Source organism: Mus caroli, unplaced genomic scaffold, assembly GCF_978045245.1.
Source record: "Mus caroli unplaced genomic scaffold, Mus_caroli_1 scaffold_5, whole genome shotgun sequence".
NCBI classification, from domain to species: Eukaryota; Metazoa; Chordata; class Mammalia; order Rodentia; family Muridae; genus Mus; species Mus caroli.
Window position 1 is genome coordinate 62,828,971 of NW_028227260.1, and position 23,015 is coordinate 62,851,985.

At 40.7% G+C, this 23,015-nt stretch overlaps 1 protein-coding gene across 14 annotated transcripts in view; it reads left to right on the top strand.

The window, feature by feature from the left end:
• The window catches only part of Atrx (ATRX chromatin remodeler), a 132,652-nt gene that overhangs the window by 14,630 nt on the left and 95,007 nt on the right, over positions 1-23,015 (top strand). For 8 of the 14 annotated variants that reach the window (XM_085838056.1, XM_029473631.2, XM_029473629.2 and 5 more), the window contains exon 2: positions 15,521-15,633. The exons of 2 other annotated variants lie outside the window; for them this stretch is intronic. In XM_085838056.1, the coding sequence (XP_085694182.1) occupies positions 15,618-15,633 (16 nt within the window). In that variant the 5' untranslated portion in view covers positions 15,521-15,617. Of the gene's footprint in view, positions 1-3,580; positions 3,762-15,520; positions 15,634-23,015 lie in introns of all 14 variants that reach the window. 4 more of the 14 variants (XM_085838057.1, XM_085838058.1, XM_085838059.1 and 1 more) reach the window with 2 other exon arrangements.

Genomic DNA, 23,015 nt, shown 5'->3' on the forward strand with positions numbered 1-23,015 from the left:
CTTACATACATAGGCAAACACTCACATGAATAAAAAAGGCTGGAAGAAGTGGAGTGAGGTAGAACTACCTTTTTTTAAGATTTATTTATTTATTTTATGTATTTGAGCACACTGTAGCCCAACAGATGGTTGTGAGTCTTCATGTGGTTGTTGGGAATTGAATTTTAGGACCTCTGCTCTCTCCAATTGTCTCCATTCTCTTCACTTGCTCAGTCCCTGCTCACTTCGGCTTAACGATTTATTATTATACATAAATACACTGTAGCTGTCTTCTGACACACCAGAAGAGGGTGTCAGATCTCACTACGGGTGGTTGTGAGCCACCATATAGTTGCTGTGATTTGAACTCAGGACCTTTGGAAAAGCAGTTAGTGCTCTTATCCACTGAGCCATCTCACCAGCCCCAAGGTAGAACTTCTTAAGACTGTCTCACTGTAGCTTTAATCTTTTCAATGCCTGCTTCTTTTTTTTTCCCCCGATGCAGGGTTTCTCTGTGTAGCCCTGGCTGTCCTGGAACTCACTCGGTAGACCAGGCTAGCCTCGAATCAATGCCTGCTTTTAGTGATGGTTCTTAAACGCTTTCACCTCCCTGCTAGACCACCACCTACCAGAGGTAGTGGAAAAGAAGGAATATGGGGAAGTGGGGCTGTTTAGAAAGGTTCTTTGGAGCATCTGTGTTGTCTGGAAATTGTCAGTTCAGTTCATAGGTTAGCAGGGGCAGCTCTACCCACTTGAAAACACTTCACAGGTACACTAGCAGTTCATTTTGATAGAGTCGGGATACCAAATGTAGATCAGCAGTGGTGGCACGACCTAGCAGAGACAATCAGGCCTCAGCTGAATTGGCGTGAGTCAGCAGGAGGGATTAAAACCAGCAGGGATGTCAGGAGAAGTCCTCTGTTGTGCATCTCTCAACAAAGTGAAGATGAGCATATAAGTGAGACCAGGAAGCATTGTAAAGCTAGTTCTATAAGCAAGCCCCTTTCACAATCTGCTGAGTCCTAGTCATACTCTCTGCAAACATCACTTGTCCTCCAGGGATCTTGTCTCAGCACCTAAGTCGGTATCAGCTGACATCACTCTGCTAATCCCAAGTCTGAAGAAGTGGCAAGAAGCCACAAAAACTTTTCTAGAAGTTTTTTTTTTTTGCTGCGTTTCTCTCTATGGGGTCATGACAAATTGAGCTCAACTAATACATGGGTGTCATTAGTGATAAATCCTTCACCATGTGCCCTTTTACATGTCTGCTTTAACAAATCATCCTTTCACCTGTGTCTGCTTCAGAACACATAATACTGGCACATTCCTTCATGAGTCTGCCACATTGAAACATCTCACTTGTGTCTGCTTCAGAACACTCCTTCAAGTGTTTGCCCCAGCAAAACACCATCTGACACAACTGACTTTCCAAAGAACCCTTAAGCTTCCACTTCGCATCACTGTTGTACTTTAGAAAAAGGTTTAAGCCGGGCATGGTGGCGCATGCCTTTAATCCCAGCACTCGGGAGGCAGAGGCAGGCGGATTTCTGAGTTCGAGGCCAGCCTGGTCTACAAAGTGAGTTCCAGGACAGCCAAGGCTATACAGAGAAACCCTGTCTCGAAAAACCAAAAAAAAAAAAAAAATAGAAAAAGGTTTATTTTTACTTATGCATATGTATGTTCTTTCTGTGTGTGCGCACTTGTGGTGGGTGCCTGTGGAGACCAGAAGAGGGCATTGGATCCCCTGGAGTTGGAATTACAGGAAGAGGATATGAGATGCCCAATGTAGATAGATGCTGGGAATGGCTCCTGTCCTCTGCAAGGGTAGTAAGTACTATTAACTTCTGAGCCATTTCTCCAGTCCTGCTGTTGCATATTTGATCCCACAGTTGTGATTATTGCTGTGGGATTAAGTATGGGCCTGACAGCATTAAGTTTTTTTTGGGGGGGGGGTTGTTTAGACCTCCATGAAAATGACTGCTAGGAGAGGTAAGCTCAAGAGGTACTACTTCTTTTTGTCAGTAGCCAATTAACTGTCAGTGGGGGATGGAGAGAGCCTTCTTTATTGGTGTGTAAATAATCCCTCACTAGGCCTTCTAAATAGCCCTAGTAAAACTTAACTGGAAACTAGAAGAGGGGCTAGGTTGGACGATGAAGGTAATCAGTGGGAACTGAAAGAGAATAGGACCGGCAATAGAGATGAATGATACAAATTACATATGAAATATAGACTATTATATATAATCAGCATACAATAATATAAAACTTGTACTAATATATATATTGGTTACTAATCTAGCCCTCTGCCTGGAAAATGGTTTTGGTCTTATCGAAAAGATATTTTAATATTCATTTATAGAAAAAATACATGTAAATTAAAATAAGTGTTTTAGCCGAGACTGGTGGGACATGCCTGTAGGCCAAGTTCTTCAGTGATAGAGGTTGGAAGAGCAAGAGTTTAAGGTTAGTGTCTTGTGTGTGTGCCCTAGGGATTGAGTCTTGGGTAGGGCTTCCTGTGTGCTTACCATGGGCTAACCTGCCAGTATAGAGAATGACAGTCTTCCACCTTTTCTCTTTCTCCCTCTTTCTGTTTTGATTATTTTTATGTATGTGGGTGTGGGTGTGTATGGATAGGTGGTCAATGCCTGCAGTGGCCAGAAGAGAATGGAGCTGTAGTTATAGGCATCTGGGAGCTGCTTGGTGTGTGTGCAACATTCTAACCTCTGACTCAGTGAAGTTCTAATCAATCAGCCTTTGCAAAGATAGCAGAGGTCGCAGCGGTCACGGTGGTCCATCCCCCCCCACCCCCAAGCCAGTGTTTCTGTCTTGCCCTGGCTGTTCTTCTGTAGATCAGGCTGGCTTTGAATTCAAAGATTTGCCTGCTTCTTCTGGGATTAAAGGCCTGTGCCACGACTGCCAGGCCAGAAATTCTTGTTCATGTTGTATATATTTGGCAACTGTTTTTCAATCCACTATTTGTGTTAGCCATAGTTATTTTACATCCTCAATCTGTTAATTTAAAATTCTCTATCATATCTGAGTTTGGTCTTGATGCTTACTTTGAATTTTTAGACAATGTTTTTAATTTTTTTTTAATTTTTTTTTATTTTTGCCCTGTAGCATGGCAGCCTGCCTTGTCTTTGTGGTTGGAAGCTAGGCATGCTGTATCTACTAACAGACCGAGGTAGCCCTCTGGATTTTAGTACCCGTTTTTGTTTTTTGGCTACCACTGTTGATGAAACTCAGCCTCATCTGCCACACAAGTGTTATGAGTTTCCCTGTACATTCTGGGAACTAATGAAGGTCCTCTTGAGGAGAAGCCAGTGTTCTTAACTCGAGTGGCCCTCTCCAGCCAAGTTTCTTGTTTTGACCTTGGGAAATATTTCCCGAGTTTCATATCCACTTGGGTAAAACAGGAAGGCAAGAAAAGTCTGGGGATATTTTATTGCCTTTCCTCCAAGAAGGTAGATAATGCTTTGGGCATATTTTAATATGTTGATATAAACCAGGTAGTTCCTAGTGGAAAAAAATCAGCAAAATATGGGTATTCCTGTGAGACTGAGGCCACAATGGTGGTTTCATTTTTTTCTATGACTTACAGTTGTGAGCGGCCATTGAGTGCTAGGAATCGAACCCGGGTCCTCTGGAAGAGCAACCAGTGCTCTTAACCGCTGAACCATCTCTCCAGCTGGCGACAGCTGCTGCTGCTGCAGGGGTTTTAACTCTTCACGTCCTTGGCTTCCAGCAGCTTGTCAGAAGCTATTTTAAGTACTCTGTTTCAGGTAAACAATGGCTCCTTGTATTTGATTGTCTCTAGGGTTTTTGTGGTATATGTGTGTAGTTCTGCCCTGGACCTGAGATCTCATAGATCTAAGATAAGCTAATAGCCCTCAGTTTGTTCAGTTTTCCTCCTCCCTCGAAGAATGAATTAGAACCTGCTCCTCACAAAAGACTTAAGAATACAAGTGTTCCACAAGTATTTCAAACAAATAAGAGCACCAAAAAAAATAAAAGAACATTTTGTATAGAGCAACAGATAGTAATAGAACAAAAAGATAATCTTTTTATTTTTATTATTATAAACTCATGGTTGGAGTGGTCTCAGTGATAAAGATCATGCTTAATGTGTTGCATAAGGCCTTTAGTTCAATCTCTAGCTCAAAATAAAGTGAAGACATATGAAGCACCCCTGTGGCAGCATATATATAAAACCCAGTTGCAGGGAATCCAGTGTTCCCCCCTGGCCTCTTCTAGTACCAGGCACATACCTGGTGCAGTCCTACAGGCAGGTAAAACACCTATAGGTTCTGATTGATTCTTTCTGTGGTGCTGAGGATTGAACTCCGGACTTCATGCACATGTTTTATCCCCAGTGCAGGAATTGAGATGATTGTTTTAATTGTTAGCACCCTGTCTTGTTACTATTGCACTTAGTGGATAGTGTAGTAGGCACAGTAGCCTTGCTGTGAAAAATAAAGCTAGAGACTTAGGTAAAGTTATGTGTTTAATCTGGAAAGCTGGAAAGAGTTTAAGAGCATTTACTGCTCTTGTCGAGGACTCAAGTTTGGTTCCAAGCATCCACATGGCTGCTTACAGCTATCTAAAACTCCAGTTTTAGGGTATCCAGCACCTTCTTCTGGCTTCTCTGGATATCAGGCATGCACACTTCAGACAAAACACATGTATGTATATATGTATGTATGTATGTATGTATGTATGTTTGTATGTATATGTGTGATTGTTTAATAGAAATACATAAACTCGAAAAAATAAGAGAATCAGAATGTTTTATTTATCTTTCTTTTGTATATGAGTACACTGTAGCTGTCTTTAGACACAACAAAAGAAAGAGGGCATCAGATCCCATTACAGATGGTCGTGAGCCACCATGTGATTGCTGGGAATTGAACTTAGGACCTCTGGAAGAGCAGTCAGTGCTCTTAACCACCGAGCCATCTCTCCAGTCTAATCAGTGAGGATTTAAACAACACATTAGTAAAGACAATAAAGAACAAAGATTAAAAAATTTAGAGATGAGGGCTGGAGATGAGGGTTCAGCAGTAAGAACAGTGCTCTTCCAGAGGTCCTGAGTTCAGTTACCAGCAATGACCATCTATAGTGTGATAAAGTAATATAGTGGTTCATACCTTCCATAATGTGATCTGATACCCTCTTCTGGCATGCAAGTGTACATGCAGATATAGCACTCATATACATAAAATAAATCCTAAACAATCTGGAGACAGAGTAAGCATCACTGATAGTCCTGAAGTGCAGGCGGTGGGGACTGTAGGGTCAGAGGTTCTTGGTTGTTTGTACCTGCATAGTTTGAATTGGAGACGAGCTAGGGGTACAGGACTCTTGTCTCAAATACCATAACATATAACAAAAAGAAAAGATCCCTTAAGCCAAACCCACAGGCACTTTGGAAGCGTTGTGCTCTATTAACCAGCTGTGTGCTTGTCTTACTGTATTTTTAGTCCTTTTAAGAACTTTAGTATTCGGAGTTTTGAGGATTATCTGTTAGGAGAACTGCTTTTTCACTCCTTAAGAAGACATTTTTTTTTTTTTTTTTTTTGCAGGGTTAGTGGATTGAGCCCAGGGCCTTGCACATGTTAGGCAGGGGTTCTACTAATGAGCTTCATCTCCAGCCCTATTTTTCCTTAACTTTGAATACTGACTGTTTTAAGTTTCTCCAAAGGATACAGTATAGGATTGGATTTGATTGGAGTTGCACATACTGATTTTTTTCACTGAATAATTAAAAATGGAAACTATTATTGCATTTTGTAAATAAGAGCCTCCGAGCCTTAGTTTTCTGTAATAAGATTCTTTGGTTTTTAAATCTGGTCAGTGTATAAAATGCACATTAAAATTTGGCAAGGGTTTGTGAAGAGCATTCTCTAGCATAGAGATTCTCTATTTCCTACCTTCCTTTCTTACTTTTTTTTCTTTCTTTAGTTTTTGAGACTGGGTTTCTTTGTGTAGGCTTGGCTCTCCTAGAACTCACTCTGTAGACCAGGCTGTCATCGAACTCAACAGAAGACCTGCCTATGTGCCACTACTGCCCTGCCAGCAGCTAGTTTTCCAGTGTTTAGTATTCAGTGGCACATAGAAAACCTGCATAGGCTTCTGCCTTATTTGGTAGCAAAAATCAAAGCATTAACAAAATCTACATATGAGTGTGTGTAGCTGGAGAAAAGGCCTTATCCCCCACTCTTGTAGAGGATACAATTGACTTCCCAGAAGTACCTGTCTATAACACTATCCATAACAACAGTTCCAGGGGATTGGTGCCTTCCTTTTGACTTACTTGGGTACTACATGTAAGAAATCTAAATAACTAAAATTGACATACACTTATGCCTTGATTTCTAGACTTATACAGTTAGTATCTGACAGCTATGAAAATAACATTTTTATGATGATACCTGAATAGGGCACTGTCACAGTCCTCAGGGCATCGGATCCCATTACAGATGACTGTGAGCATGTGGTTGCTGGGAATTGAACTCAGGACCTCTGGAAAACCAGTCAGTGCTCTTAACCACTGAGCCATCTCTCCAGCCTCCAAGGGGAGACTTTTTAAAAAGCACTTCTATTTCAGTGAGCTTTTCATTTCCTTGAATGGTGTCTTCAGGCTCATGGTTTCCGGGGTTTCAGTCTGTCCCGATGGGGAGGGTATAAGGCAGCAGAGCAGCTCCAGAAGCAGAGAGAAAATGCTTGTGCTTTGGAACACTCATTTTAAAAAAGTCTTTTTTATTGTAGCCTCTGCACATTCTGAGTCAATGTTTACTTAGTTAATCCTCTCTCTAGTCACCTTCATACATACCCCAGCTATGTGCTTTGCTAATCTAGGCACTTCTTAATCCAGTAATAAAGTTGACAAGCAAGATCTGTTGTTCTAGCTCCAGTGAGTATTGAATTTTTAAATAAAGCAGGGCATGGATTTATTGGATTGGTGAAAAGCTGATTGACAGTTATTGTTTAAAGTGTGCTTTATGGGGATGGACAGATGAAATCACTGTCTTTTTCTAGACCTGATAATTCTGAAACTACTCAGATGGGTATTTTTTGTGAGGGGGCTTGGTTTGAGACAGGGTTTTGTTATAGCTCAGATTGGCCTCAGATCCAGACATATCACAGTCTTGTGCTGTTGTACTGATTGAAACCTGCTCCCTTTCTGCTCTATATTCCATGAAGAGTAGATCAGCATGAAAATTTTCGGAAAATATGGTCAGTGATGCTTTCTGGTTTTTACCTTAGTTTTTAACTTACACATGAAGTTTTAAGAAAATAGGTGAGAAGCCAGGCGTGGTGGCGCACGCCTTTAATCCCAGCACGTGGGAGGCAGAGGCAGGTGGATTTCTGAGTTCCAGGACAGCCTGGTCTACAAAGTGAGTTCCAGGACAGCCAGGGCTACACAGAGAAACCCTGTCTCGAAAAATTTCGGGCCTTAAGGAATGTGTTCATTATAAACAGATAGGAGAAATGCTACTTGTCATCTCCCTCCCCCCATCTGCTTTTCTATTTTTTTTTTTTTTTTTTTACTCTTACCATGTAGATGTGCATGCCACAGCATACACATGTAGAGGCCAGAGGACAACTCTACTGTGAGGAGTTGGTTTCTCCTCCTTTCTATGTGGGTTACAGGGCTTGGCCCTTGGGTCACCAGGTTTCTGTGACAAGGACCTTTACTCACTGAACCATCTTGCTTGCCTTCTGATTTGAGACCGGATCTCAGTTTGGAGTCCACTTTGGTGTGGAACTCACTATGTAGCCCAGAGGTTGTGTGCAAACACATGAGTAGTTTTCCATCTGTTTCAACCAACGTCTTCGGTGTTAGGATTACAATTATGACAGATCACACCTGGCTCACAACCTGTATGAACTTATTTAGATGGCACTCACTGTTCACAAGTTTGGGTATTTTATAGTATATTTATGTATTTTTAAAATCTAAGAACTAATTATACTTTATAGATAATTTGTAGCTTGCTTGTTTTGGTTGGCCTTGTTCATTCAAGTTGAATATTATTCTTCCAATATTTGAAGTGCTCCAGAATCTGAAGCTTTTAAAACATCTTTATTATTTTAGGGAACTGTATTGGGGGAATGTGCATGTGTGTGCAGGTGCCCGGGGAGGGCAAAAGAGGACACGGAACCTTCTGGATTTGGGTTACAGATTACTCTGAGCTATTCAATTAGCATGTTTTGAACTGAACCCAGGTTTTCTGCAAAAGCTGCAAATACTCTTTAATTCCTAGCAAATTCCACGGAAGAGATGAGAATTGCTTGAACCCCTTGTGCCAGTGGAGTAACTGCCAGGGAAGAGCTGTGTCCCAGAAAGAGAAGAATCTGATGGATCTGATAATTGAACTTAGGTCATCAGGTTTGACAGCAGGCACTTTTGCCTGCTGAGCCATTTGGTCTAATTTTTTTGATTTTATAAGATATGATTTGTTTTATGATAAATATTGTGATATGTAGATCATAATTTTATTTAGTCTGTTTTTTTTTTTTTTTTGAGATGGTTTTTCCCAAGTATTCCTGGCTGTCCTGGGACTTAACTCTGTAGATCAGGCTGGCCTTGAACTCAGAGATACACTGCTTCTGCCTCCTAAATGCTGAGTCTAATGCATGCTCTACCATACCTGGCCAGAACATAACATTTTGACAAAACTTTTAGGGGGTCTACAGTCAGTGATCATAGGTAGTCATCTTTGTGAACAATTACTAAGCAAAAGGGACACTCTCTTAGAAGAGCAACAGTCTGCAAGAAGTACTGATGCTTTAGACTTCAGCATCTATTCTTCCAATTAATTAATTAATTGGTATAAGAAATTAACTGTGCTTTTAAAATACCTGCTTTTGATTTATGGTATCTGTGTATGCACATGTGCATGCAGTTACCTGTGGGTACCACACGGCAGCATCAGAAGCCCTGAAGATGGAGTTATAGATGATTGTGAGCCATAGGACACAGGTACTGATTACTTACTGAGGTTCTCTGGAAGAGCAGCAGGTGCTTTTGACCACTGAGCCATCTCTTCAGCTACACATACACTTTAATTGGCCAAGAGAAATGCTTGTTTTCTGTCAACATGAGACTTCTGTGACATGGTAAAGCAATTACCTGAACTCCAAAGTCAGAAAGCATTGGTGAAGTTTTATGGAGAAGAGAACTTATCACATAGTAGCAAATTAAGAATCAATAAAGAGGCTGGGCGTGGTGACGCACGCCTTTAATCCCAGCACTCGGGAGGCAGAGGCAGGGGGATTTCTGAGTTGGAGGCCAGCCTGGTCTACAAAGTGAGTTCCAGGACAGCCAGGGCTACACAGAGAAACCCTGTCTCGAAAAAAAACCAAAAACCAAAAACCAAAAACCAAAAAAAACAAAAACAAAAACAAACAAACAAAGAATCAATAAAGAAATTTGTTCTTGTCACAGACAGACATGACTGCTAAAGTAAGTGATAAGAGGTATTTTATTTCGTGCCCTACCCCAGACTAGACGTATCAAGTGCTTTCACATTTGATCTACTTCTGCTACTACTAAGTCGTCATCTTCTTCACATTTTCCCCTTTTGCCCCTGAGACGGCTTCTTTGTGTAGCCCTGGCTGTCCTGGAACTTGCTGTATAGACCAGGCTGACCTCAAACTTAGAGATCTACTTGTCTCTGCTTCCCCATGCACTTCCATACAGGGTCAATCTAATATTTCTTGATTCCTAATAAAAAGGAACACAGAGCATGAAAAGTTGCTTTCTTAAAGGAAACCTCCCCAAAGAAAAGTAAGCGAGCAAATGCAGAAGTCATGGGTTTGATGGTATATACTTTTAGTCCCAACACCTGAGAGGTATAAGAAGACAACTCTCTGAGTTTGAGGTCAGCCTTGTCACTATAGTGAGTTCCATGACAGTTAGGGCTACACAGAAAAACCTTGCCTTGAAAACCAAAACCCCAAACCAACCAACCAACCAAAAATGTCACATAAATCATGCTTTAATAGTTAACTATATTACAATAATAGAACATACCATCATTTCACATTGCTGAAATGCCAGATTCGTTTTTAGTCCTCTACACAAAGTGTCATGTTTATTTAAAATGATGCTATTAATACCTTTCTATGACACCTAACTGCACATCAGGAAGACCATGCTAACACAATCCGAGGAGTGGAGTTCTCCCAAGTTGCAGTGGGAAAGAACGAACATACGAAGCTTTCTTCACTTTAGGAAATAAATCTAAGTAGAAGAAATGAAGATATGTAAACAGGATTCTTCTGCCTCACAGTTGTGTGATGCACCATGTTGTGGGAACTTAATAAGGGGCCTGGGGAAGGAGGGGGAAGGGATAGCCCACGTCCCTCCAGAGTTCTACCTATGCTCTGGATAGGCAGATGTGAGAAGGCTGCCAGACGCTTTCCACTCAGCCCCCGGTGAGCCTCGACGGAGGTGGGGTGGGGAGGGTGGACAAGGGGCAGCCCCCAAAACCAAAGGGGTCCCAGGGGTTACTCCCTGTAGCCCCGGGGTTATAGGGAGGGAAGAGGGAAGAGAGGATCTCATGCATGGGAGAGTGAGCACAGCCTTGATGAGCAGAGACTGTCTATGGTTTTAGAGCTTTATTATAGAAAGGCAGGGGGAAAGAGAGAAGGTAGAAAAGAAGAGAGAGAGAGGAAAGGCTAGAGAGAAAGAGAGAGAGAGAGGAGAGGAGAAGAGAAAGAGCAAGAAAACAAAGGAGAGGAGTAAGAGAGCAAGGAGGGGCTAAACAGCTCCTTTTAAAGTATGTTACAGCCAGGCATGGTGGCTCATGTCTTTAATCCCAGCACTCGGGAGGCAGAGGCAGGTGGGTTTCTGAGTTTGAGGCCAGCCTGGTCTACAGAGTGAGTTCCAGGGCTACACAGAGAAACCCTGTCTCAAAAAGCCAAAAAAAAAAAAAAAAAAAAAGTATGTTGCTGTCTTTTCTGTTGCTAGGTAACTGGTCATGTCTAGGCTTTTCTTTGTTGGAGGTTATTATTATTCCTTCATTCTCATTTGTTACAAATCTGCTTTAATTGTGTCTTTTTTAATTTGGTAGCCACATGCATCTAGGAATCTCCATTACGTTTAGGTTTCCTAGATCTTCAGAATGTAAAATTACAAAATATTTCCTAAGCCTTACTGGATTTAATTTCTAATTTCAACCTTTTTAGTTTGTCTGTGGGTGTATTGATTTATCTTTTCAAAGAATCATTTTTGGTGGTTTATGTGTTTGTGTGTATGGACAGTTTGCATATATGTCTGTGTACCATATGTGTGCCTGGTGTCTAGGGAGGCCAGAAGAAGACATAGGACCCCTTGGTTCTGCAGAATTGAACCTGGGCCCCCTAGAAGACCAGCTACAATTTTTAATTTTTTCATCATTTTTTATTTGTTATTGAGGCAGGGTCTCAGTATCTCAGCCTTGTCTCATATTTTCTATGTAGCAAAGGATGATCTTGAATTTTTGTTGCTTCTGCCTCTAATTCCAGAGGAAGAGGATTATAAGCACATGTCCCCATATGTAGTTTATCTGTTGCTGGGGATCAAACCTGGGAAATTCAGCTTGCTAGTCAAGTTCTCTACAAACTGAGTACATTCCCTGCCCCTCAACTCATTGTTTTATGAATTCTTTGTATTGGTCTTTCAGTCTCCATTTTCTTAATGTCTCCTCTCCTCTCCTCTCCTCTCCTCTCCTCTCCTCTCCTCTCCTCTCCTCTCCTCTCCTCTCCTCTCCTCTCCTCTCCTCTCCTCTCCTCTCCTCTTCTTTCTCTCTCTCTCTCTCTCTCTCTCTCTCTCTCTCTCTCTCTCTCTCTCTCTCTCTCTCTCTCTCTCTTCCCTCCCCTCCCCTCCCCTCCCCTCCCCTCCTCTCCCCTTCTTTTGTTTATGTGTCTGTCTGTCCTTCCATTCATCTGTGTGTATGACATGCTTGCATGGTACCTGCAGAAGCCAGGAGAAGGCATGGGATTTTCTCAAACTGGAGTAACTGGCTATGATCCACCATGTGACTGCTGGGAATTTAAGTGCTCTATAAGAGCAGCCAGTGTTCTTAAGGGACTGCATTGTTCTTTTAGCACCTCCCACCCCTTTGAGGTGGGTACTGTTTATTTGGCTTATAGATCCCCATAACAGTCCACCATTGAAGGAAGTCAGAACAGGAATTCAGAGAAAGGCAGCAACCAGGGAGGCATACTACCTTTTTTTTTTTTTTTTTTCTGATTCACTTTAGATCCTGCTCACTGCCCCTCCTCCCAGTTACTCCCTCCCACAATCCTTGTTGCCTCTCCCTATTCTCTAAGAGGGTAGGGGTCCCCCTGGATATCCTCTCACCCTGACACATCAAGTGGATCCAGGGCAAGGTGCTTCCTCTTCCACTGAGGCCAGACAAGGCAGCCCAGCTAGAAGAACATATCCCATGAATAGGCAACAGCTTTTGGGATAGCCCCTGCTCAGTTGTTTGCAGCCCCCTTAATTTTTTTTTTTTTTTGTGTGTGTGTATTCTTGTCTTGTGTATATGAGTGTGAGATTTTTCCAGGCAGTTGTGTTGTCTGTGGGTGTTGGGAGTTGAACTTTGATCTGAAAAATCAGTGTGTTGTTTCTTCAGCCCTTTCATTTCATTAATTTCTGATCGTATTCTTTATTCCTTTTTTTTTTTTTTTTCCAGACAGGGTTTCTCCCTGTAGCCCTGGCTGTCCAGAAAATCACTCTGTAGATCAGGCTAGCCTCTAATTCATATAGTTCCACTTTCCTCTGTCTCCTGAGCACTGGGGTTAAAGGTGTGAACCACTATCATCCAACACTTTCTATTTTTTTATGGTATCCTTTGATTGTTTTTTTTTTTTTTTTGTATAGCCCTGGCTGTCCTGGAACTCACTTTGTAGACCAGGCTGGCCTCGAACTCAGAAATCCGCCTGCCTCTGCCTCCCGAGTGCTGGGATTAAAGGCGTGAGCCACCACGCCTGGCTCCTTTGATTGTTTTTAAATTTAATGAAGTCAGGATTTATTTTCTGTCTTGCTTTTATAATTATAAAATCGTCATTTAAAAAGACTAGATTTTTTTATATACCGCACATGTATGTATACTTTGTGTTTGTGTGTTCATGTGCTCATGCTTGTGTGCACACAGAAGCCAGAAGAGGTTATTAGTCTCCTTTTCTATTATGCTTTGCTTTGAAGCAGGCAGGGTTTCTCTGATCCAGGAGCTTGTATTTTCTAGGCTAGATGTCAATAGATCAGTCCTTTTGTTTCTGGCTCCCTTATGAGTGCAGTTGCATGGACTGCTTGTTAACATGCGTGCTGGGATATGGACTCTGTCCTCATGATTACTCAAGTGCTTTTCATTGCAGGGTGATCTCTCCAGCATTGAAAAACCATCATTAAAAAAGGATTAAATGTTTAATTTCTGCTTTCAAGCTTTGAATTCTTTTTAACCCTATTCAGTTTATTTTTATAATTTTCTATCACCTGTGTGTCTATCTTTCTTTCTATCTGTCTGTCTTTCTATCTATAATCTATCTATATTTGATGTTTTTTGTTTTTGAAAGAGAGTCTCACTATTTTTCTGGTTGTTCTGGAACCCACTCTGTATGCTCTGGCCTCAAATTCACAGCAGTCTGACTATCTCTGCCTCCCCAATGCTGGGATTAATGGTGTATTCTATAAATGATGATTCTATTATTGGTTCCCTTTTTTTGAGTGTTTTTTTTCTTATTTATTTATTTATTTATTTTTTATTAAATATTTTCTTTATATACATTTCAAATGCTATCCCAAAAGTTCCCTATACCCTCCCTCCTCCCTGCTCCCCTACCCACCCACTCCCGCTTCTTGGCCCTGGCATTCCCCTGTACTGAGGCATATAAAGTTTTCAATACCAAGGGGCCTCTCTTCCCAGTGATGACCGACTAGGCTATCTTCTGCTATATATGCAGCTAGAGATACAAATTCTGGGGGTACTGGTTAGTTCATATTGTTGTTCCTCCTATAGGGTTGCAGACCCCTTCAGTTCCTTGGGTGCTTTCTCTAGCTTCTCCACTGGGGACCCTGTGTTCCATCTTATAGATGACTGTGAGCATCCACTTCTGTGTTTGCCAGGCACTGGTATAGCCTCATACGAGACAGCAATAACAGGGTCCCTTCAGCAAAATCTTTCTGGCATTGTGCAATAGTGCCTGGGTTTGGTAGCTGATTATGGGATGGATCCCCGGGTGTATTATTGGTTTCTTAAAAGTGTGCATTTTTTCAAATCCTAGTCTATAATGTATTCATCTTAGTATCAGTCTATTATATAACTATTCTGTGACAAGCAGAAGGTAGAATAAGTAAAACCCAATAAGACAATTAGACATTAGGTAAACACAGTTTCTAAATTAATGATTTTCTTAGTGTAAAGGAAGAAAAATGTTTCATATTTTGCATGTTGGCATGTTTAAGCTTTCTTGCAAAGGTGATCTTACCAGTATTTTAGTTTCAGAGGCCTTTGCAGATATGGCTCATGTATAAGAAAAGAGTTATAAAGTTATTAATGATAATGAGATGATACATGCAAGGGTCAGCTAGACATTATGAAATAAGGTGGATAAATTTTGTTTGTTTTTTTTCTTTAAATTTATTTATACTGTAGCTGTCTTTAGACACACCAGAAGAGGGCATCAGATCTCATTACAGATGGTTGTGAGCCACCATGTGGTTGCTGGGAATCGAAGTTGGGACCTCTGGAAGAGAAGTCAGTGCTCTTAACCACTGAGCCACCTCTCCAGCCCCCCTGCCTCTGTTTTCTAAGTGTTAGGATCAAAGGAGTATACCACTATCACTATGCCTAGCAAAGGTGGATACAATTTACACATGAATATCTTTGTGCCTTTTATGATCCCAGTTTTTCTTTTGAAACTAATTTGTGGTTTTAAAGTTTACTGTCTTGGGAGGCAGAGGCAGGCAGATTTCTGAGTTCAAGGCCAGCCTGGTCTACAAAGTGAGTTCCAGGACAGCCAGAGCTATACAGAGAAACCCTGTCTCAAAAAACCAAAACCAGAACCAAAAAAAAAAAAGAAAAAAAAGAAAAAAGTTTGCTCTGTCTTTAAAAAATTAGGTGATAGTTTTTTGGGGGATGGGAGTGAGAAATGCTAGAAATTAAACTTGGGGCCTTGTGTATGCAAGGTAAATATTTCCAATGCTCATGTCCATTCCCAGTGCTTTATGATAAGATTTACTTGGTATTAAATTATTTTAAATGTAACTTATATTTCAACATACCATATTTAGCACATTGAAAGATGTAAATATCTTGGAAATGTTTAGTGAACAGTGTCAGCAGTTTTCTTAAGTGAGCGTTTTGAGCCTGTCGATGAGCATAGGGGCAGATTGTATTATTTATATATTCATATACTCAGCAAAATACAATGGATTGCCTTTCCTTTTTGACTTTGAGCATGTATAGCGTCAAGACTCCAAGCTAGGCTTCGCTGTCTATGGGAGGTTTACCTTTGTTGTAAGGCCACTGTTACCATTTTGTTTTGATAGTGGGAACAAGTTGAGTACATTGGTGCAGAAGCTTCATGACTTCTTAGCACAGTCATCAGAAGAATCGGAGGAAACGTGTTCTTCTCCACGACTTGTCATGAACCAGAGCCCAGGTAATTTCAAGCTGACTGTGCCCTATGTAGCCTGTTTTATTTATTTCTATTCATTTATCTTAAAGATTTATTTTTATTTTTGTTTGTGCTGTGTGTGAGGCTGCCTGAGTTTGTGTGCTCCATATGTATGCTGTTGTCTAGGAGGCCTGAGGACTGGATTCCTCTGGAACATACTTCCAGATTCCCTGGAACGGGAGTTAGAGGTGGTTGTGAGCCACTTGATGAGGGTGCTGGGAACCGAATCTGGGTCCTCTGCAAGAGCAGCAACCATTCATAATTGCTGAGCCATCTGTCCAAGCCCCTCGCTTATTATTTTGGTATGGAGCAGCTATACAATTTGTAGAAAATTGGATTAGCAAGTTTATTGAAATCCTTATTGGGTGTGTTTGCTACTATCCGCTGTAAGATTTTTTTTTTTTTTTTTTTTTTTGGTTTTTCAAGACAGGGTTTCTCTGAGCCCTGGCTGTCCTGGAACTCACTTTGTAGACCAGGCTGGCCTCGAACTCGGAAATCCACCTGCCTCTGCCTCCCGAGTGCTGGGATTAAAGGTGTGCGCCACCACGCCCGGCTGCTGTGAGATTTTAATTTTGGAAAGGAAAAATAGAAAGTTGTAAACTGATGTAAACTAATGGATGCTTAAAGAGTAAAACACTTACTAGTTAGTGTTTGATATATAATGGAAGTTTCTGATGGAGGATGTGATAAATAGATAGGAATTAGGAGAGGTATGAGCAGTGTAGGTTTCTGGTGGTAGAACTCCAACCATTAAGCATGCTGGGCACATGTTTTATAACTATCTCTAACCAAGTATACAGATATTTTATTCTAGTGGCTACTTGTGTATTAGAATTTAAATTGTCATGTTGCTTAATAATATCACTTGATGAAGGTGGACATACTGTCTGACACGTAAAACTCTGGCACTCAGTAGACAAGTAGGCTAGCTGTGAGTTCAAGGCCAATAGGGATTACACAGTAAGTTTTAGTCTAGCCTGGCTGCAGTCAAAAACTTTTTTAAAGACAATAACAACAAATCCCAAACCAGATGAAAACAAAATCATTTATATGATTTGGTATATATAGTTTTATAAAACACATTGGCTTTTTTTCTCCTTCATTTAAGAAACATTTTTTTAGACAGGATGTCTAAAAAACATCACAGAGCTGTGCAGTGGTGGCTGGCGCATGCCCTTTATCCTAGCACTTGGGAGGCAGAGGCAGGGGAATTTCTGAGTTTGAGGCCAGCCTGGTCTACAGAGTGAGTTCCAGGACAGCCAGGGTTATACAGAGAAACCCTGTCTTGAAAAACAAAAACAAAAACAAAATCACAGGTTTTCTTTGAACTTGTGATCATCCTGCTTGAGTCTCTTGAATGCTCACATTATAATAGTAAACCCCTTTAAAAAATCCTCTATCCTATAATGATAGGTTACTCATAGCATACATAAAATCAAAGCTTGTATATGCACATACACAATGTTAAAAAAAGTAGCATGATAATAGTGAAAGGTTCAACCATATGTTAGAGTACCAACTCACTGGCTAAGCATTTTCTAAAAATTTACACTAGCAAGCCCCAGATTCAAGAGGTTGTGATAGGATTCATAGAAACAGAAAACCTACACTAGGGCCAGCCAGATTGCTGTGGTCGTGAAGGCCTGGTAAGGTGATTCCTGGAACTCAGTAAAATTGGAGAATCCCAGAGTTCCCCTCTGACTTTAATGCACATGTGTTCCATGGCACATGTACCCACACATGCACTCTACCCCACCACACAAACACTGTTTTAAAAAAGGAAAACTATAGTTAGTCCTTATTAGATTTTTTTTTTTTGAGACAGGGTCTTACTGTGTAACCCCAGGTGATCTGGAACTTGCTTTGTAAACTGGGGTTAAACTTTTCTACCCTTTGCTTCTGGAATGTTGAGACTAGAGGCATGGGCCATGATCTAAGAGTCAAACGCTTTTTTTGTTTTGTTTTGTTTTGTTTTGTTTGTTTTTCGAGACAGTGTCTCTCTGTATAGTCCTGGCTGTCCTGGAACTCACTTTGTAGACAGGCTGGCCTCGAACTCAGAAATCCGCCTGCCTCTGCCTCCCAAGTGCTGGGATTAAAGGCACCACCACGCCTGGTGACAAACTCTTTTAGTGAGGGGGAATCTAAGAAAAATTTGTAATCTTTCCAGAAGAAAAATGGTATTGCTTCCAAAGGAACAGCAGTAATACTTCTTCCCAGATGACCACGGCTTGTGGCAAGTTTACTAAATAAACAAACAAACAATAGGTAGATAAATAGGTAAATCTAAGCAAGAGAATATGTTTCTGTGAATTTTACCACAAGGCTCATGGCTTCATTTGTCCGTTTATTGATGATGTTATTGGGTTATTGGTTATGTTTGTACTTTGTTGAATACTATAAAGTTAGGATTTATTCTTTTGTAATTAGTAATGAAAACAGAAAGATTTTGAAATTTTTCTTCTTGTCATCAGGTTTTAACTTAAAGTGTTTTCTATTACAAATGATTATATTAGTGGGTCAGGCAATCCACATTTGTCATCTCACAGTTCTATAGGTCAAGAATCTGGTGGGCTTTGCTGAACTGTCCTCTGGCATCACAAGGCTGTCGGTGTGTCTGTCAGCAGCACATCGTTCATTTCTGTTAGCTTTGTGCAAGACCATGTTCCCAAACTTCCTTAAGGTTTTGGCAGAATTCAGTTCTCTGTGGTCATAAAAATGAGACTCCTCTGTCTTCACTTCCTATTGGCTAGGACCTTTTCCCTGAACTCCTTTCACATGTCTGCATTTCTTCTCATGTAGCCCCATTTGGCAAAGCCAGCACAGCGCATGGTGTTCCTCTCATGCCTTGAATCTTTCTTACTCTTTTTTTGTTTGTTTGTTTGTTTATTTTCGAGACAGGGTTTCTCTGTATAGCCCTGGCTGTCCTGGAACTCACTCTGTAGACCGGGCTGGCCTCAAACTCAGAAATCCACCTGCGTCTGCCTCCCGAGTGCTGGGATTAAAGGTATGCCCCACCAAGCCCGGCTTTTCTTACTCTTTTGATTGTTGTTTTTCTTGGTCTTTGCTAACAGGTGGAGTTTTAAAAGACAGGCTCTTGCTATGTAACCCTAGTTGGCCTGGATCCTGTTATGTAGATCAGGCTGGCCTAGAACTCAGGATATGTGCTACCATATTTACTGAAAATTTCTTGTTCTAAGGTCTCAAGCTTCACTCATTTCTCCCTGATAATCTATTTATCTATTTTTGAGACAGGGTTTCTTTGTGTAGCTCAGGCTCTCCTTGAACTTGCTGTGTAGACCAGGTTAGCCTTGAACTCACAGAAATCCACCTGCCTCTGCTTCCTGAGTTTTGGAATTAAAGGAATGTGTACCACCTCTCATCTTTAAGGTTAACTTTACCAATTTATAAGAAACAGTTGTGAAGTCATGATCACAGATTGGGGAACTGAAGTTTGTTGCAGGATATTTGATCACATTGTGATCCCTAAGATTGTGAATTGGAAAAACCTTGTGATGTGGTTCAGGCCCTAGCACATACTTTAACCCAAAAGCTTTCTCTAAAGAGCTAAATAAACCCAGTGATTGGTCAAGAGGCGAGGCAAGCAACCAGTTGACAGGGAGTGAACATAAACCCAGGAAAGAGAGAGTCTTTGAGTTGAAGGTATTTCAGACAGCATGAAGGGATGTCGGTGGGGTAGGAGAGTCAGCTGGGTGATTTCTCTGCCTCTCGGAGCTAGCATGCTCAGAGCATCTGGCTCCTTAGTCTTCATTTAGTAAATTGAACCTTTTGGATTTTGTTTTTAAAATTAATAGAGGTTATAGAATCTTGTTGGCCATTTCTAGAAAGTTTGCCTGTCATAAATTCTGTTCATTGCCTGATAATTTATTGCTACATTTATTGATTGAAATATTACTAAAGTAGGGCTTTATGATTTATCCTTTATGCATTTATTAGTATATCTCAATTCTTTATATTTCCTGTGAATATTGTTATTATCATTCATTTAAAGTTTTATTACATTTATGTAGTTTTCATATGTGTATATACATGAATGTACATATACTTGCCAAAGTACACCTGTGGAGGTCATAGGACAATTTGTAGGAGTCAGTTTTCTTCTTCCCCTCTTTGGAACCTCAGAGATTGAATTTAGGTTGTTAGACTTGGCAGTAAGCACCTCTACCCACTGAGTTATCTTACCAATCCATTTTTGTTCTTTTTTCTTTTTTTAAATTTTTAATTAAAAATTATTTATTATGTATAGTGTTCTGTACTGCAGGCCAGAAGAAGGCACCAGATCTCATTATATATGGTCATGGGCCACCATGTGGTTGTTGGAAATTGAACTCATGAACTCTGGAAGAACAGCCATTGCTCTTAACCGCTGAGCTATCTTTCTAGCCCTCCTTGTTTTTTCTTTTTCTTTTTTTTTTTTTTTTAAATTTATTTATTTACTATTTTTTTTTTTGTAGCTGTCTTCAGACACACCAGAAGAGGGCATCAGATCCCATTACAGATGGTTGTGAGCCACCATGTGGTTGCTGGGAATTGAACTCAGGACCTCTGAAAGAGCAGTCAGTACTCTTAACCACTGAGCCATCTCTCCAGCCCTCCTTGTTTTTTCTTTTGACATTCAAATTGTACCAATTTCATGCTATCTGGGTGGACGATCATGTTTGCTTGTTTCCTATCTCCACAAGATGTTCAAGACTTACAGCATATATCAGTGTATATGATGTGCTCATTGTCACTAGGAAGGTCTTGCTTCCTTTTCCTGGGAAAGCTAATAATAGCTATGTGTTAAATTTTTATGAGTTGACATCAGCACGTGTAATTTGATACCATACATGTCTCCAGTCTTTTTTTTTTTTTTTTTCCGAGACAGGGTTTCTCTGTGTAGCCCTGGCTGTCCTGGAACTCACTCTGTAGACCAGGCTGGCCTCGAACTCAGAAATCCACCTGCCTCTGAGAACTCCACCTGCCTCTGCCGCCCAAGTGCTGGGATTAAAGGCATGCGCCTCCAGTCTTTGTATTTTTATTGCTGGGCTTCTCTAACAGAAGGACATTGAGCTCCCATCATCTTTAACTTTTTAAAACAGTTTATTTTTTTTAATCTTATGTATATGAGTATACTGTAGCTGTACAGAGGGTTGTGAGTCTTCATGTGGTTGTTGGGGACTGAAGTTTTAGGACCTCTGTTTACTCTGGTCTACTCCGCTCGCTCAGTCCCTGCTTGCTTTGACCCAAAGCTTTATTTATTATATCTAAGTACACTGTAGTTGTCTTCAGACACACCGGAAGAGGGTGTCACATCCCATTACAGGTGGTTGTGAGCCACCATTCAGTTGCTGGGATTTGAACTCAGGACCTCTGGAAGAGCAGTCAGTGCTCTTACCTGCTGAGCCATCTCCCTAGCCCCCATCTTTAACTTTTACAGTCACTTGCCTTAGACTTCTTCGTACTCATAGTTAAATTGTAGTTGCTAATCACAGAAAAGAATTGTAGGTGTATTTGTTTGAACGTATCCATCTGTCCAGTTTTGTTTTAAGATAAGGCTTCTGTAGTTATTTCTATCATGGAATTCACTATGTAAGCCAGGCTGGCCTTGAACTCAGATCTGCCTGTCTCTACCTCCTGACTGCTGGGATTAAAGGCAAGCACCACCACTCTGGATTTTTATTGTGCCAAGTTCTCTCCTAGTCCAGGCTGATTTTGAAGTGGTAAGCAATCTTCCTGTTTCAGTTTCCTGAATGCTGGCATTATAGGCATGAACTCTTTATTTATTCAATTAACACATTTTTGAGTCAGAGTCTTAACTTACATACTTAAAAGTTCAGTCCCCAGCTATCTTGTTTTTTGAGTGAAGTTTATTGCCAGTATCCTGTGTTCACTAATTGCTTGAGTTGGGCACAGTAAGAGTCTACTTCTTCTAGTGGTGGTGTGTGACTTTAGTTGGACTAATCCGTTATTGCTCACAAATATCAAATACTATATGTATTGTGGGCAGCACAGATAGGGAGATAGACATAGATATGTCGCTTCTATAGTGGAAGAGCAGCAGTTACCAAGTAAACAAAGTGAGCTAGGAGAGCTAGTAAGTGGGAGTACAAAAATGAAAATCTTCAAGCAGACAAAAAGACCTACTCACATATTCTGAATGAGTTGCCTATGTTGATCTTAGTATAAGCACTGGGGCCGGGACTGAAAGGACAGAATGAATCTCTTGCTGTCCCCTTTGTATAGAGTTTGCTTTGGATTTTAGCTGAGTTAACTATTCAGCCACAGAGTTAGCATCTCTTTTCAGAATTTTCCATGTGCTAGAATTACAGCTGTGTGCTACCCTGCTTGATTGAGGAGAGAAGATAACTGCACAGCGGGTCCCTTTAAAAAAATAAAAATGAGAATGTTTAATAGGACAGCTGGAGACATTCTTAACCTTGTACTTTTCTGTATAAGAATACTAATACACATTATTGTTATATTTTTAACTAAGTATATCAGGGGTTTTACTTTTAAGTTCTTTAAAAATTCATTTGTTTTTTTTTTTTTTAAAGATTTATTTATTTATTATATGTAAGTACACTGTAGCTGTCTTCAGACACTCCAGAAGAGGGAGTCAGATCTCATTACAGATGGTTGTGAGCCACCATGTGGTTGCTGGGATTTGAACTCTGGACCTTCGGGAGAGCAGTCGGGTGCTCTTACCCACTGAGCCATCTCACCAGCCCCATTGGTTTGTTTTTAAAGAATTATTTATTTACTTTATGTGTCCACTGTAGCTGCCTTTAGACATGCCAGAAGAGGGCATCTGATCCCATTATAGATGGTTGTTTCTCACCATGTGATTGTTGGGAATTGAAACTCAAAATATCTTGAAGAACAGTCACTGCTCTTAATTATTGAGCCATTTCTCTACTTGATTGTTTGTTTTTTAAGACAGGGTTTCTCTGTGTAGCCCTCACCGTCCTGGAACTCACTCTGTAGACCAGGACCAAGCTGGCCTCTAACTCAGAGATCCAACTACCTCTGTCCCCTGACTACTAGTATTAAAGGTGTAAGTCACTACCACTCATCTTATTTTTTAAAAATTAGATTTAATTCATTTTTAAGTGTGTTTTGCTTGCATGTATGTGTACCACTTGCATGCCTGGTACCCAGGGAGGTCAGAAGATAATATCATATGTTCTGGAACTGGAGATACAGATGGTTGTGAATCACCATGTTGATGCTGGGACTCAAACCCAGGTTCTCTCAAAGCAACAGATGTGCTTAATTGCTGAGCCATCTCCACCCCATCTCATTGAGATGGTAAAGTGGGGCATCTGGTTGTGTTGCCAGGCTAGTACTTGATCCTCCAGTTTTAGTCT